This window comes from Lepisosteus platostomus, chromosome 4 (assembly GCF_059453375.1).
Source record: "Lepisosteus platostomus isolate fLepPlt1 chromosome 4, fLepPlt1.hap1, whole genome shotgun sequence".
Taxonomy (NCBI): domain Eukaryota; kingdom Metazoa; phylum Chordata; class Actinopteri; order Semionotiformes; family Lepisosteidae; genus Lepisosteus; species Lepisosteus platostomus.
This window is the reverse complement of record NC_142614.1, coordinates 22091456-22105519: the sequence shown is the minus strand read 5'-3', so window position 1 is coordinate 22105519 and position 14064 is coordinate 22091456. Positions and strand designations below refer to the sequence as shown.

The following is a 14064-nucleotide window of genomic DNA, read 5'->3' as shown; positions in this document are numbered from 1 at the left end:
TTTGAAGACTTTTTTTATCTAATAACTAATAACTTATCTAATATCTAAAATTTATCTAATAACAATATTTCAACTGTGAGAACCACTAAGAAATGCACAAAATAATGAAAGTTAAACTTACCTGAAATATTTATTTTTCAGAAATGACTTGTGCAATATGAATCAGAGTTCAAAAGCAACAAAGTAACATTTCCTTTCATGCTTTGAAACCCTTCGTAGAGCATATGCTGCTATGTTCTTGTATTATATGAATCAAATCCCTGAGAAATGGTATAATGCTAATTGCTGCCAGACATCAAAGTGAAAAGTCATTACATGTTCTCTTGCTAATACACACATACCCCATGTGTTCAATTTTTATACTGGGTAACAATTAACATGTAATGATCAGAATGAGTAATCTAAATATGAAAAACTATTGCTACATTATTGCAAAAATCTTTTTGGTCAGTTTTTTTGTAATTTGAGTTAATTTATTATTAAATGTATGCCAGTACAAAACATCTTTCACATTAGAATGAATGTGACAAATTGAGCACCATTTCTTCTTAAAAGAAAGCCTTGTTCATCTTAAAGACTTTCAATTAGAAAAGACTCCTATCCTAATCTCATAGTAAAAGTTGTCGTGATCAATATTATCTGATGACAACAAAATTTATAGCCAGGGTCAGTGAGAGAATGAACAACTGATTCTTCAGGCAATTTTCCGAGTGACTGCAATGAATGACAAAATATGTATGGAACTTATCTGTGTAGTATAATCCTTTGGTTTATGTGAGGCAATAAGATCAGCAGCCCTGGTCTGTGCGATTGCAGCTTATTCATGGCAGAAAATCTGTAATAGGGAGTCCTACGATAATACTGATCCAGAATTTCAGGGATACAGTAGATCAAGGGCAACCAGCATGTTCATTGAAGTTCGTGTCTTATGAATGGCAAGACCATAGCGGGGGTATGATGCACCAGCTCAGTTTTAATCTTTAAACTAAAATAGTTTTAATGTTTACATTGCATGGGCTGTGAGACCTTAGGCACAATATTGTATAAAATACATAAAATACCACTGTCTTTGCAAGAGATTACTGCCAGAGGTAATAAGCTGTGTTATCATGTCCAGTAGCCCAAATTACCTCCACTTACAATGGCATTGTTGGATTTATTTTTGTGATTAATGGGGGATTTAACTAAATTGAGGCTCCGGAAAACACCATAAACATGCAAATAAGAGAAAACAGTGAAAAATAAGAATGACACTTACTGTACAGTATAATGAAGACAATTCAGCTGTGGTAAAAAAACAATGTCTAAATTGGAGGAAATATAAGGCAGAAAAAATACAGTCAACTGATATAGAGTCTGACATTAGTACCTTGGATCTATAACTACAGTGGAAAAATTAATTTTAGTATTCTAATTTTAATGGTCATTTCTGTATGACAAGGTAATCTATTAGGATTTCTTCTCTTATTAAAATGTAATTAACCCAATTTTTTTTCTTCTTTGAGAAATATCATGTTGAACAATGTGGACTTTTTATTTACAGTTTTCATACTTAAAATTGTTCCTCAAAAATGTATTTCCATCGAATAAAATGTTAGTAGAAAGTATACAGTATTTCTGCACAAACACTACATATTTATAATTTACATAATATATTTCAAAGATACTGATCAAACAACTAAATTGCATTTAAAGATTAAACAAGCAATTAGTTAAATACATCATAAGTACACAATGTGCTAATAAAAACATACAATGTTGGGTAAAGAAACAATTTGGTAACCAGTGTACTCCTGTAGTTGTGCACAGAAATGCAGTGAAACTTTTTCAGTCCTCAGTTGTCAGCAAACAAGCTGACTGCTACGCAATGTGCACATTTCTGAAAAGCAAAAAGCGGATGCAGATACTTTCTTCAGCAAGTATTGTGTTTGTAATACCTTAAACGTGAAGTTATCTGACTTGTGTTTTTGCCTTCTGACAATTTCCTACATGTATTCAATCTCACTATTTTAACCTTAACATGTAAATTACTTTTGCATGTAAGGTACTATTTCTGAATTATACCTTATATACATTTTGTAGAAATTTGAAGTCTCAATGGTTCAGCCTCTGTTTATCCCCATAATGTATAGTGACTGCTTACTCTTAAAAAGATCCCACAACCCTGAAGGTTTTTTCTTGTAAGACACATACAATTGTTTTTTTTTCTGTTTAAAGTTAACTATATCACAAAGATGAACTCTATAATATATATAATCTATAATAATGGCTTAACATGACCAGCATCTAACTTTGACTTAATATACACATAATGCAGAACTACTATAAATTTTTATGTTTATAGTTTACAGTTGGTGTTCTGCCTCTCAGCATCATGAAACTGAGGTAATTTTTCTCATAAAATTTTATGATTGTTATTTATGTTTTGCAATTATCTTTACAAATCATTCATGGCTGCCTTAGAAGATGTACTATATTTCTATACATTGTTCTAAAATTTCAGGTAACATCATGAAACCTTATATCTATTAGACCAGGATGACCCAGAACCCAGTAGATGTCACAGATCACCCTTAAATTGTTATTTTTTAAAGACTTGAAACACATTTGCATTTTTATCAATTTACTAAGTTAATAGCAAATAATCTCTAAACTACAGTGCTTCATTGAACACACCTCTTGCAGAAAGTGTCAAAATGTACTTCTTTTAAGTGCTTTGGAACTGGGATATGAGATTGACCCATAAAATCTTCTGAATTGTGACTGTCCAGGACCAGGGTTGGTAACCTGTGCTCTCGACACATGTAAAGCATGCAATGGTTTGGTTTCGTTGTCAACCAGGATAAAATGTGATGAATAGTTTTACTTGTTCTAAAAGCAAAAATGTATGGCATAACAGCAGGTGCTGTATTGTAATACAATATTTTACTTATTATTATTTGGGGTTTAAAGCATTTTTCCTTCATTCATAAATATGAATGAGTAACATCCTTGATGGAATGCTGTGGTTTTGTTAAAGTTTTTACAATATTATTGGAAGAATCCAGAAGGGTCAAGTCAGACATTCAGATCTAGCATTGTTCCCACATTACCAAAACATTAGATATTTACATTGTATATATATATGTCTATATATTTCATATACAATTTTGTCAGAATGTGACACAATCCCAAACTGGCAAGCGATTATTGGAACTTCATTGTTTTAACATTTTATGTGGGCGGTAACAATATTTTAAAGGATATTTCAACAACATTCATAGGCGTCTACAAATTGGCAAGCATTGGTTACATTGGAACAACATTTACAGTATATGTAAAGCTGTGATTTTTTAATGAAGTTATTACACTGTTACTTCCTTGGCTTTGATGTACCACTCTTGAAAAACATGTACAGTATGTTTAAAGAATTATACAGCAGCTTTTTTAAATATACCAGCTATAATCTAATATGTATATTTAAATAAATCAAAATGCAAATTGCTACTGCACCACCTGCTGTTATTCAAATGTTTCCAATCGCTGTGTGATACCACAAATCTTGACATGCTTGAAGTTAAGTCTTACAACTGCTGTGCAACCCTAATACAACATTTTCTTCACCATTTTTAGAGCTTTTAATCTATCCAGCAAACACGTTTACAATGACTTTAAGTCGTTTAAAGTTATTTTCTGTAATTGCCCTGTGGATCTATGGAAATATAGTTTAATCCAAAGCTATGTGACTCGGCACAGCCTATGCGTATTATATTGTAAGACCATATGAGGGTTTACTTGTGTTTCAAATCTGCTGCTGGTTTTACAGGCACTGTACTGCAGTGACCTTTACTGCAAGACAAGTGGCAAGGAATCTCTGCCTTGTATTTGTGGCTTCAATCTCTTCTTATCTTCTTACAGGTCGTAAATAACCTGCCAAGACAGATGGAAAAAACAAATCACTAATACTTATAAATAATGTGCAGCATCTCTACACTTTTTTTACTTACAGTAGATTCTCATGACATTCTAATCATCTAAAAATGACATGCTAATCCTTTCTTTTTATTTAATATAAAATGTGACCTACTCTGTAAATTGTCTTTCATACTGTACATGTATATCCTGATGCACAAAAGAAGCACATGACTCAGTGGATAAAATCGACTCAGGTCAGGTGGATTTTATCAAACATTATAAACACGGGCATTAAACAAAACGTCAAGATTTTTTATCACACATACTGTACAGACCAATGAAGCATGATAAGCAATAAACCTGATTGTGGTCTACTTTAAAATGACAGTTTTCATCTTTTGGCTCTATAGTTGAAATGTCACTCATGTTAGTGGATGGCGTAGTTTGTTGATGCAACTTTTCACCATGTGGTCTATACCTCATGAAGCCCCGTTTCTATGGATTAGTCTGCTGATCGTTGATGTAGAACATTAATTAATTTAACTTTAATTATTCAGGCAACCTCTTCCACAGATGATTTTCATTAGGAACACAGAATATGGTTGTAATTTTCATTGTTCACATTTTAATATTTAGATTCTTAATCAACCCACTTTAAACACATAGAAAACATAAGAATGTTTATAAATGAGAGGAGGCCAAATGGCCCAATAGCCTATTAAATTTGAACAATTTAAGTTGTTTTTTTAGATAAAATCACGACATAATCTAAGTATTTAGTTATCTCAAAGAACACTTATCTGCATACTATTTAAACTGTACATATTATCATAGAAATGTAAATGTATAGAATTATGCTTTAATTATGCATTAGTGTACTGTATACAGACATATTCAAACAGAAGGAGTATTCTCTTCCTATAAAGTAGATTATCTGTTTACACAGAAGCATGTTTGACACCGATTACACAGCAGACTGGAGATCAAAATGAAATATTAGTTAACACTTACTGTATATCACTTTAAAACAAATTTGAATGTATATGTTGTTTAAATAGTCATCATGCACATATATTATAATGTTTTGTTTTTTTAAAAAAACATTTTTCTTGTTTAAATTGTGTTTTACTATACTCTAAATGATATTCTAATCTAGACTGTTCAACTCTGTGCTTAAAATTAGGCTGTTGTGCCAATATACCAACATCCACAAAAGATTCACACATGGTGCTCTAACCATCTGTAGTAGTAACTATAAGGGAAGTTCTAAGTTAAGAGATATGATAATCATGTAGAAAAAGAACACACTGTACCAATGCATGTCAATTTAACTGGGAATGCATGGTACTGGTAAAAATGGTTTTAATTGGTAAGGTTAAAAAGAATATAGGAACACTGGCTATTATTGTTGAAGGGATCATTTTCGTAATTGTTGCTCTCTGACTTGTGCACAAAAGCATGAGGTGGATGATCTAGTTAGTTGTTGAATGTGGAACAAATGCACCATAGTGAGGCCACCTTCATTTTAATCCTAGTTGAAAAGTTTATGGTATTATTTGTAGAATACTGTACAAAGCCCGTTTTGAATCAGCAGCTCTTGCTTCACCATTTTTCATTTTATTTATAACTGGAGTTAGTTATGCTATACTATTGTAGAATTAGTATGTTCTTAACTAGCAACCCAGGCTCTCCACAGGAATAGCTCAGCAGGTGATATGTACTAAAACTAGTAGCTGACAAGGCATTTTCTTAATGTACTGTGTATGTTAGTGTACTGTACTGTATGTGTTGATGTTACCTCAGAGAAAACAACAACAGACCTGACTAATGTATAAAATCAAACAGTAGCAAAGGCCACCAAAGTTTTAGAGTAAGAACCTATTCTAAAAATGATTAGAGTAAATAGAGAGGACTAACATCTTGTAAGACTTGTCACATATTTCCAAATACATCTAGTCCAGCTTTAACATATAGACTGGAAGTTAGAAAGGATATTATTTTGGCAGAGCATTTTAGGTAGATTTGAATTATTTACTGTAAATGCACTGAAAATAAGACATCTAAAATGACTGAAAAAAATGTAAATTTGTTTTCATGACCCCTTTTCCAAATGAACATTTCGCAGGGCTGTGTTGCCTTGTTGTCCTAGGTAGTAATTTCATTTGTAGGGATTACTCCTTTCTTAATGGTAAATTACAAACTGTAGTTTAGTGCACAAACCAAAAAATGGGATCCTTAAGTATATAAAACTAATAAACTGGTCAAAGAACCATGTACTGTACCTAAACCTATATTTGGAAATACAGAGCTGTATTCTATTCTGCTGTTATCCTTACAGAAACCTTAATGAGGAACTATTTGATTTCCCAACCACTGTCTTTCAAGGTTTAAAGATGAAACTGTTTACAAGAAACAGAAAGATATTTTTCTTTTTTTAAGACAGATATCTATAATTCAGTGAATAGATATTGATTTCCATTGGAAACAAAACGTTTTTTTTAAAGGAAGGAAACTGATGCAGTAGAACATTCCTCCGAAAAGATTCTGCAATGTTGAAAGGAGCTCAGAGAAAAATCAAACCAAGAATCTTGAGATGGTTTTAGTTTGAAAGAGAAAAAAATCAATGTAAAAGTATTATACATTGTTGGCTAAGGTTTCTTTTGTCCTGAAGACATAAAAAGACAAGGTTGGTAAAAGCATGCTCATATCCGTCACTCATCAATAAGGATGCTGTTAATGTATAAATATTTGTTGCTGCACAATTGGTATTCTGATTTCTATGTGATCTTATTCATTCCTCTAAATAATACTGATAAAAATAAGTATGCTTTCAAAAGTCAGAGACATATCTGAATTTAATAAATGCGTGGTCCGATACTGACACATTGTCAGCATGCTCAAAATCTCATGGCAAACAATAATTTCACCAAGTCATTTCCCAACAATTGAGCTGCAAGGAAATACCTGTCAATTTTTAAAATTGGGACAGTCACGTGGACAAGATTATGAAATCACAACAAAATAATAGTTACATGAATCTGTCAAATAAAAATTAAATGGTTTACATACTTTAATGACAGATGAAAAGCAAACATGTGGTCACATTTGTATCAAGGCATGCACTTTAAGAATGTGTTGTATGAAATTCATATTTATAGAAATGAACAGATAAATTTAACAAGACACCCAAAAATGCTAATTTTACTTGATCATTTTGTGGCTTTCTGTGTTAGTTGTACTTTATTTAATGCAGTCACCAACAGATATATTCCATAACTTAAAGAAGAGATGCATATTTAGTTAGAAAATGCCAGCTTTAATTTATTTTTTGTTTTATCTTTTATTTAATTAATTATTAAATAAATATTATTAAAATTAATTATTTCCCTATGTTCCTGAATGACTGCATGCTGTAAGGAAAATGCATATAGCTTTTTGGTGAAGTAAAAATATATCATGCTTTTATTGTCGACATCAAATTTGGAAGTATTTACATGAAATATCCATTCTTTCTGCATGGTACTTAAATAACCTTGTAAATCCAAAAACAAAAGCATAAATTATAGATAAAATACATGTGTTTGTCGGATAAAGAATTGAAAAACCTTGTTCTCTTTTCTTGTGTGGTTGTGACACTCTGTATTCAACATGTACTGTACAGTATTATGAGTTGTCATGGAACTCAACCCATCTACCCACAGAGTTTTTCAGTTCTCTGTTTTCTATGTTTTATACCTGTCCTATAATTATTAATCTGAGGATAAGGAGAATATAGAGGAAACATGAAAACATTGTTATTATTGTGCACAGACATTAAAACCAAATTCTCTGGATGTAAAGAGTTTTAATACAATTTTAAAAAATCACTGATTTCACTGAAAGCCTTTTCTATTACCCTTCCTATTATTAAGACTGGTCTGATTTGAATTATTTGATTCTTATTCCTATAGGCATAATGAACAATAGTAAAATGAATGCAAGAGAATTGCTGTTTTAGTTATACTCTGTTTTTCTATATATTATGCAAACTACAAATGCACATAATACTATTTTATATAGTATTTTGCTCATCACAATGTAAACATTATGTAATGAAAAAATATTAAGGATCATACAATATTATAGATCCCACTATTTCGTTATGTACACACTATGTACATACTATACAAAATAAATTTGTATGTTACTGTATGTACAGTATATATTATATTGACAAACATTAAATCTATTGGTTTTAATATTTAGTTGTTACTTTTGGCTCTCAGTATATTTTTAGAACTAAACTTTTGTTTATGTCAATTAATGAGAAAATCTCTTTTCTTTTACTAAAATAGAATTCATATGATGCTTATCACAATAAACTATGCTTCAAAATTGCATTGCTAAAGTGAATTTAAATAACCAGGAGAACAATAGTAGTTTTGATTGTACAGTTCTGCAAGTAACCTCTAACTAAACCCCAGTGTTTGATCTTCTTCCATAAACCCTGTGATTGGTCATCTTCTATTGTTTTTGAATAAAAAGAAGCTGCACAGCTATAGATGGAATATGTATAGTATACTATTATAAACAGTATGAGTGACTCAGTTAACAGCAATGAAGTATTTTTTTTTATTTTTCTCATATTAAATGCCACTTTAGATTTTCTACTTCTTCCAACCTCTAATATACTGATGGAAAAAAGAAACAACATTTCCTGGAATGAGAATACTACTGTATAGTTATAGCTTATGTACTTTCACAAAAAGTTGTCACTTTGTTTTAAGCCCTCTGACCAGCAATACAGCTTGTGCAGTGAGGCATTGCAACTTGCCAATCACATGAAAGCTTGTTAGGTGCACTTTTACCCAACAAGGTCCAGATGGAACAATGCCTGATCAGGTCACCTTTAAAAAGGCCCTAATTCAAAGCTTAGGTCACTGCAAGAAAGAGGCCACATTTAGTCAATTTTCTGTGTATTCCATAATGTTTCGAATGTCACCAGAAGCAAGGGAGACGGCCATTGGCCTGCTGCAACCAATCATGTCATGTGCCAGTGTTGCCCGACACTATGGAGTAAGCCGCTCCACTGTGTCCCGACTGCACAGAAGGTTTCAGCAGATTGGCAGGACAGATGACCAGTCCGGTCACCCTCGAGTGACCACACCAGAGCAGGACCAACACATCAGACTGCTCCATCCGAGAGATCATTTCAGATCTGCCACCCGTATTGCTGCTGAAACTGCCGGCAGACACAATGCCCGCATCAGTGACAGGAAATACAGGCTCCATACTGCTGGCCTTAGAGAAAGGCGACCTGTCAGAGGCCCTCTGCTCACACCTCATAGATGTCACACCCAACTGGCTTGGGCCAGACAGAGGCTACGATGGACTCGTCAGCAGTGGCATCAGGTCCTCTTCACAGATGAGTCACCCTTCAGCCTGTTCCAAGCAGATGGGAAGGCCAGAGTGTGGAGGAGGAAGTGTTTGTTTCTTTTATCCATCAGTATATATTGAAGCACTGTTGGAGAATGTAGGCTAATAATTGAACCCAGAAACCAGTGGATGTGTACAGTACATCTTTTGAAGCATATCATATGATATCAAAGTTGCAAATTAAGTTTAAAATGTACTGTATAAATGCTAAATACAGCAAAAGTCGGCATTTCTTATTTAGTCTACAGACTGCATTCTGAAAATGAATGCCTTTGAAGAGTTGAATGGATATAAATTAATTGTGGTTGATGAAAATGAGCCCAAAATAATGCTGGATTAATCACATTTCTGTAATAATGTAAATCATCTTTAAAACTTCCTTCAGCTTTTTTTCTTTTTGATGAATAATAATTCGATCCAAATGTGTCAAATAAAACAAAATAACAATTCAGTATATTGAAAATAAAAAAAAATATTTCTCTCAGATTTCTTTCTAATATAACGTTGAAGATCCCTTTTTATAGAGAATCTCTTTGAATGCCATTGTCATTTGATACCTTTTCGAGGTCTTCCATTATCAAGTCCTGCTCTTTTTGATTGTTGTTCCTTTTAGAGCTGTGGTTGTCAATGCTGTTTGTGTTCATTGAGATAGGATCTTTATTAACCTGGATGCCTGCTGGTAGCACAGCGTTTCCTTGAACTTTGTGCGAGTATGTGTCTCTGCGTTCAATGTTGGCAGAACACAGCTGGAATTTGAAAGCTGCCTGAAATCCTCTTCGGAAATTTTCATTGAAGAACCCATAGATGATGGGGTTAACACTGCTGTTGAAGAAAGCAAGCCAATGTGCGAAAGGATAGATGTAAATATTGATTACTCGGTACTGGTATTCAGTAAGATTTGCATAGTCGCTCAGCATCATTAAAGTCCATAAGGGTAACCAAGACAGAATAAACAGCAAAGCAACAATGAGCAACATCTTGATTACTCTTTGTTTCTTCTTCGATCCTGTTTGACGGTTTTCGTGGCCTGGTTTTTCACCCAAGGGAACTGCAGTTTTAAAAAGAGTAATGCCAATTCTGGCATACATAATCACAATAAGGGAAAGAGGAGCAAGGTAAATGTTGGCAAATAAAACAGTTGTGTAGATTTTTCTCATTTCTTGATTGGGCCAATTTTCTCTACACCAGTAGAACGGGTTTGTCTTATTGCCTTCACCCAAAAGTACTCTCACATTTTGCTCTTTAGTTACTTGCAGCATGACTCCAGATGGACACATGATTGAGATGGCCAAGACCCAGATAATAACAATAATCAGTGTTGAAGTTGAAATTGTCAGTTTCTGCTTGAAAGGGTAAACAATGCAACGAAACCTGAAAATGAAGCAAAAAACATACAATTTACTAATAGTGACATTTTGCAAGCTACATTGCAAATCACCATGCTTTTTGAGCAATACAAATGTTCCAAATACAAAGATACAGCTACCATATCAATGCATTTTATAGTAATGTTCCAATGAATAGTACACTTGTTGATGGATTTCTGCTTGACATTTTCCATACATTTTTTTCACATATTCCTTGTTGAAATTGGTCAACAATAGGGTGCTTCTGATTTAGAATAGTTTTATTTAAAAAAAAACAATTATTGTTAAATTAGACACATTCTGTGTTCATGAGAGTGTTTTTATATATAATCTATCAACAATAATTTGTCTAACAAGTGTGGAATAACCTGTAGAACAATTTCTGTACCTTGGACTCCCTCTTTCCAACGATTTAAATCCAAAATTTTCTTCACCCTGTACATTATGTATATTAACTGTAAAAAGGTCTTTCATCCATTTCAAACCGATTAAACCAGGAGTATTAAACCATAATTTTTAGTGTAGTTACTTTCAACCCACTAAATAAAGTACAGACCTTAAAATAATATCAAGCTATATTCCATAACATTAATTGTACAGGGTATGTTACTTTTTTACAACCATATTCTCCTTTTAGTGTAGTACCTTTTTGTGACAACGTTAATGCAACAGAACACTGTAATTCCAACTAAAGTCACCAGAGGGACTCAAAGCCCTAAAAAAATTTTCACAAGATAATTATCCTCCAGTTTCCCCATGTGACAAAGAGATCACTTAAATAGGAGTTCCAATAATACATAGGTGTCTTGATTCATAGATTCAAACAGCACTGTGAAAGCCCCTGTTTGTTTTCTTGTTAAGCTGTATTGAGAAGGCTGTATGCAAGTGCAAATATAACAATGTTACTCTCAGAATGAATTAAACTAGTACAATTACAAGATAAGACAAACTTCATTCTTTGTGAGTTTGCTGACATTCTAATTATCTTCATGAGCAAATATTGTTTTAAAAAACCATGAAAGGACAGCTTTATTTAAACATTTAGAGACAACTATTGATATCTACTTTAGAGGGCAAATGTTTCACAAGTGGAGGCAGCTTCTGGATAGCACCCCTAGTGGTTTATCTTTTAATATACTGTATATATAACCACGGCCTACATTTGTTAAAGTTCTCTTTCATTCCATTGTCTCAAAGCAGGAAGTTAACAGAGTCTAGCCAAGCAGAACCACCACCACACTCATTCAAGGCCCCTCAGGACAATTCCGGATCACCCAGACAGCATCTTGTACCTCCAGCAACCTTATTTACTGGATTTACTCTTGCAGTAAATGCCCAGCCATCTACATTGGAGAAACAGGAAGGAGACTCGGAGACCGCTTCAGAGAACACGTCAGGGCTGTGAAGATTAAAGATCTCTCCAAGCCCATTGTTTCTCATTTCACCTCTGACGGCCACGACCACTCTAATCTCTCCGTCTGTGTTCTCAAAGACGGTTTTCCGAACTCATACATCAGAAAGACCACCGAAACTAAAATTATTCTGCAGTTAGGATCACACATTCTCCCTTCCCTTAACGACAGACTACTGTTCTTTTAAATTTTCTCCATTCATTGGAAGTTTCATTTCACACCTCTCTGCACCCATTCTGACTTCACACCTCTTGATTGGCCTCTCTTTCTGTCCCCTGCTCACGCCTCTCACTCCTCCTCCCTCCGAACCTTTGTTCTCCCGCTACTTTACCTTTGCCTACTGCCCTGTCTCTCTCACACCTGAAGAAAGCTCCACGGCCGAAACGTTGTGTTCTCTTTCTTCTTTTTTTCAGCATGGAATAAACCTATTACTTGTTCCTTTGCATTTCTATGCAGTTGTGCATATGGCAATAAACTGAGCTGACTTGAACTGAGGTGTTAGAACAATAATTACTGGGGGTTTGTGAAGAGGTAAATTCTTATCTCTTTGATTGCCCCAGTAATCAGTTAAACTGCCCCAAACCCAAACTGTGCAGTCCCCCGTAGCTACTTATGATTAACGAGGAACCTTTCCAGTGGACTGCAATGTACTTAATGGGACCACTACCAGAAACCTCCCATGGACACAAACACACCCCTGGGATTTTCAACAATGCCAGATACTTTTTTTTTTTTTTACTAAGATGAGTAACTATATAGGAACCATGTATTATTAAGTTATTTAAGAGCAGGAGGTATGTAGCATATAGTAGAATCTAAATCATTTTATTAGATAAAGCAAAACAAATCAAGGGAATCCGCAACACTTCTCAAAAACTGGATAGATTTTATACAATAATTGAAATATTAAAAAAAATATTATATAAACTTAACATCATTACAAATGCATAGTTGGAATCATTTTTCTAGCTCCTTTGTTACAATAATGGACTCTTTCTTACAGTACATTGCAGCTTCTAATTTCCTTCTATAATTGAATTATATATAATATTTCTTTTCTATTTATATATGTGGAATTTTGTTATAATACAATACTGATTTGTGTATACCATTAAAATGATAAAGCTGTTTTTTTTTCTTTCAATTCAACAGTTATTGATCGGAGCTGTCACTGAAGTATCACAGGGGTAAAAGGATTGATGCTTTATGTCTCATGTGAGAATATGATAGTAGGCAGCAAGAGAAATTCATGTTCATGCTTTTTGTTTTCCTCAAGGCAATTTTTGCTGTGGGGATGAATCAAGTGACCAAATTGTGACAATATTCATGGCCTCCTACAACTGTGGCATAAGCACAATTTCTTTATTTTTAAATAACAAGTTGAATATCTAATCGACAGAAACGTAGAACGTAATATTTTCTATCAGTTGTACCCGAGTACATTATAATTATTTTTACAACTTTTTCAAATTGCAACAAGAAATGCCACATTCAATCTCTCTGTCAATCAATGCTGCTATGCTTTTGTGAACTAGTTTTTTGCAAGTCACGAGGTGTTACGAAACACTTGATATATGCATCTTGGTATTTAAAAATATAAATTACCTGTCAACAGCAATTGCAACTAAAGTAAAGACAGATGCAGAAACTGATATTCCTTGGACCATCCCACTCATTTTGCACACCAGACTTCCAAATGGCCATCCTGTTAAAAACAAAAAGACACACATGTACTGTGACAGGCACTTATTGTATAGGTTCAGAGAAAATGAAAAAAAAAATCAGAAGATGCCTTTTCTAACTTGTGCAGCTTCTTCAGGGTAATTAATCTAGAAAGATAACTGCTGTATAACTTGTGTTTTCTGTATTAACTTTGACTGTTATTAATACATCTTAGGTATGGACAGAGGAAAACAGACATCATTTAACAATCTATTTTAACATGTCATTTAATTCACATTGATCAAAATCTACAC

At 33.5% G+C, this 14064-nt stretch overlaps 1 protein-coding gene across 2 annotated transcripts in view; it reads right to left on the bottom strand.

Annotated features, from left to right (window-relative positions):
• Window positions 1-607: 607 nt before the first annotated feature.
• Window positions 608-14064, bottom strand: part of npffr2a (neuropeptide FF receptor 2a) — a 33300-nt gene continuing 19843 nt past the window's right edge. The window contains exons 3-5 of one of the 2 annotated variants that reach the window (XM_088629029.1): window positions 13694-13793; window positions 9867-10680; window positions 608-3909 (exon numbers count right to left, since the gene is read on the bottom strand). In XM_088629029.1, coding sequence (XP_088485155.1) covers window positions 3892-3909; window positions 9867-10680; window positions 13694-13793 — 932 coding nt within the window. In that variant the 3' untranslated portion in view covers window positions 608-3891. Of the gene's footprint in view, window positions 3910-6940; window positions 10681-13693; window positions 13794-14064 lie in introns of those variants that run through there. The other variant, XM_088629028.1, reaches the window with a different exon arrangement.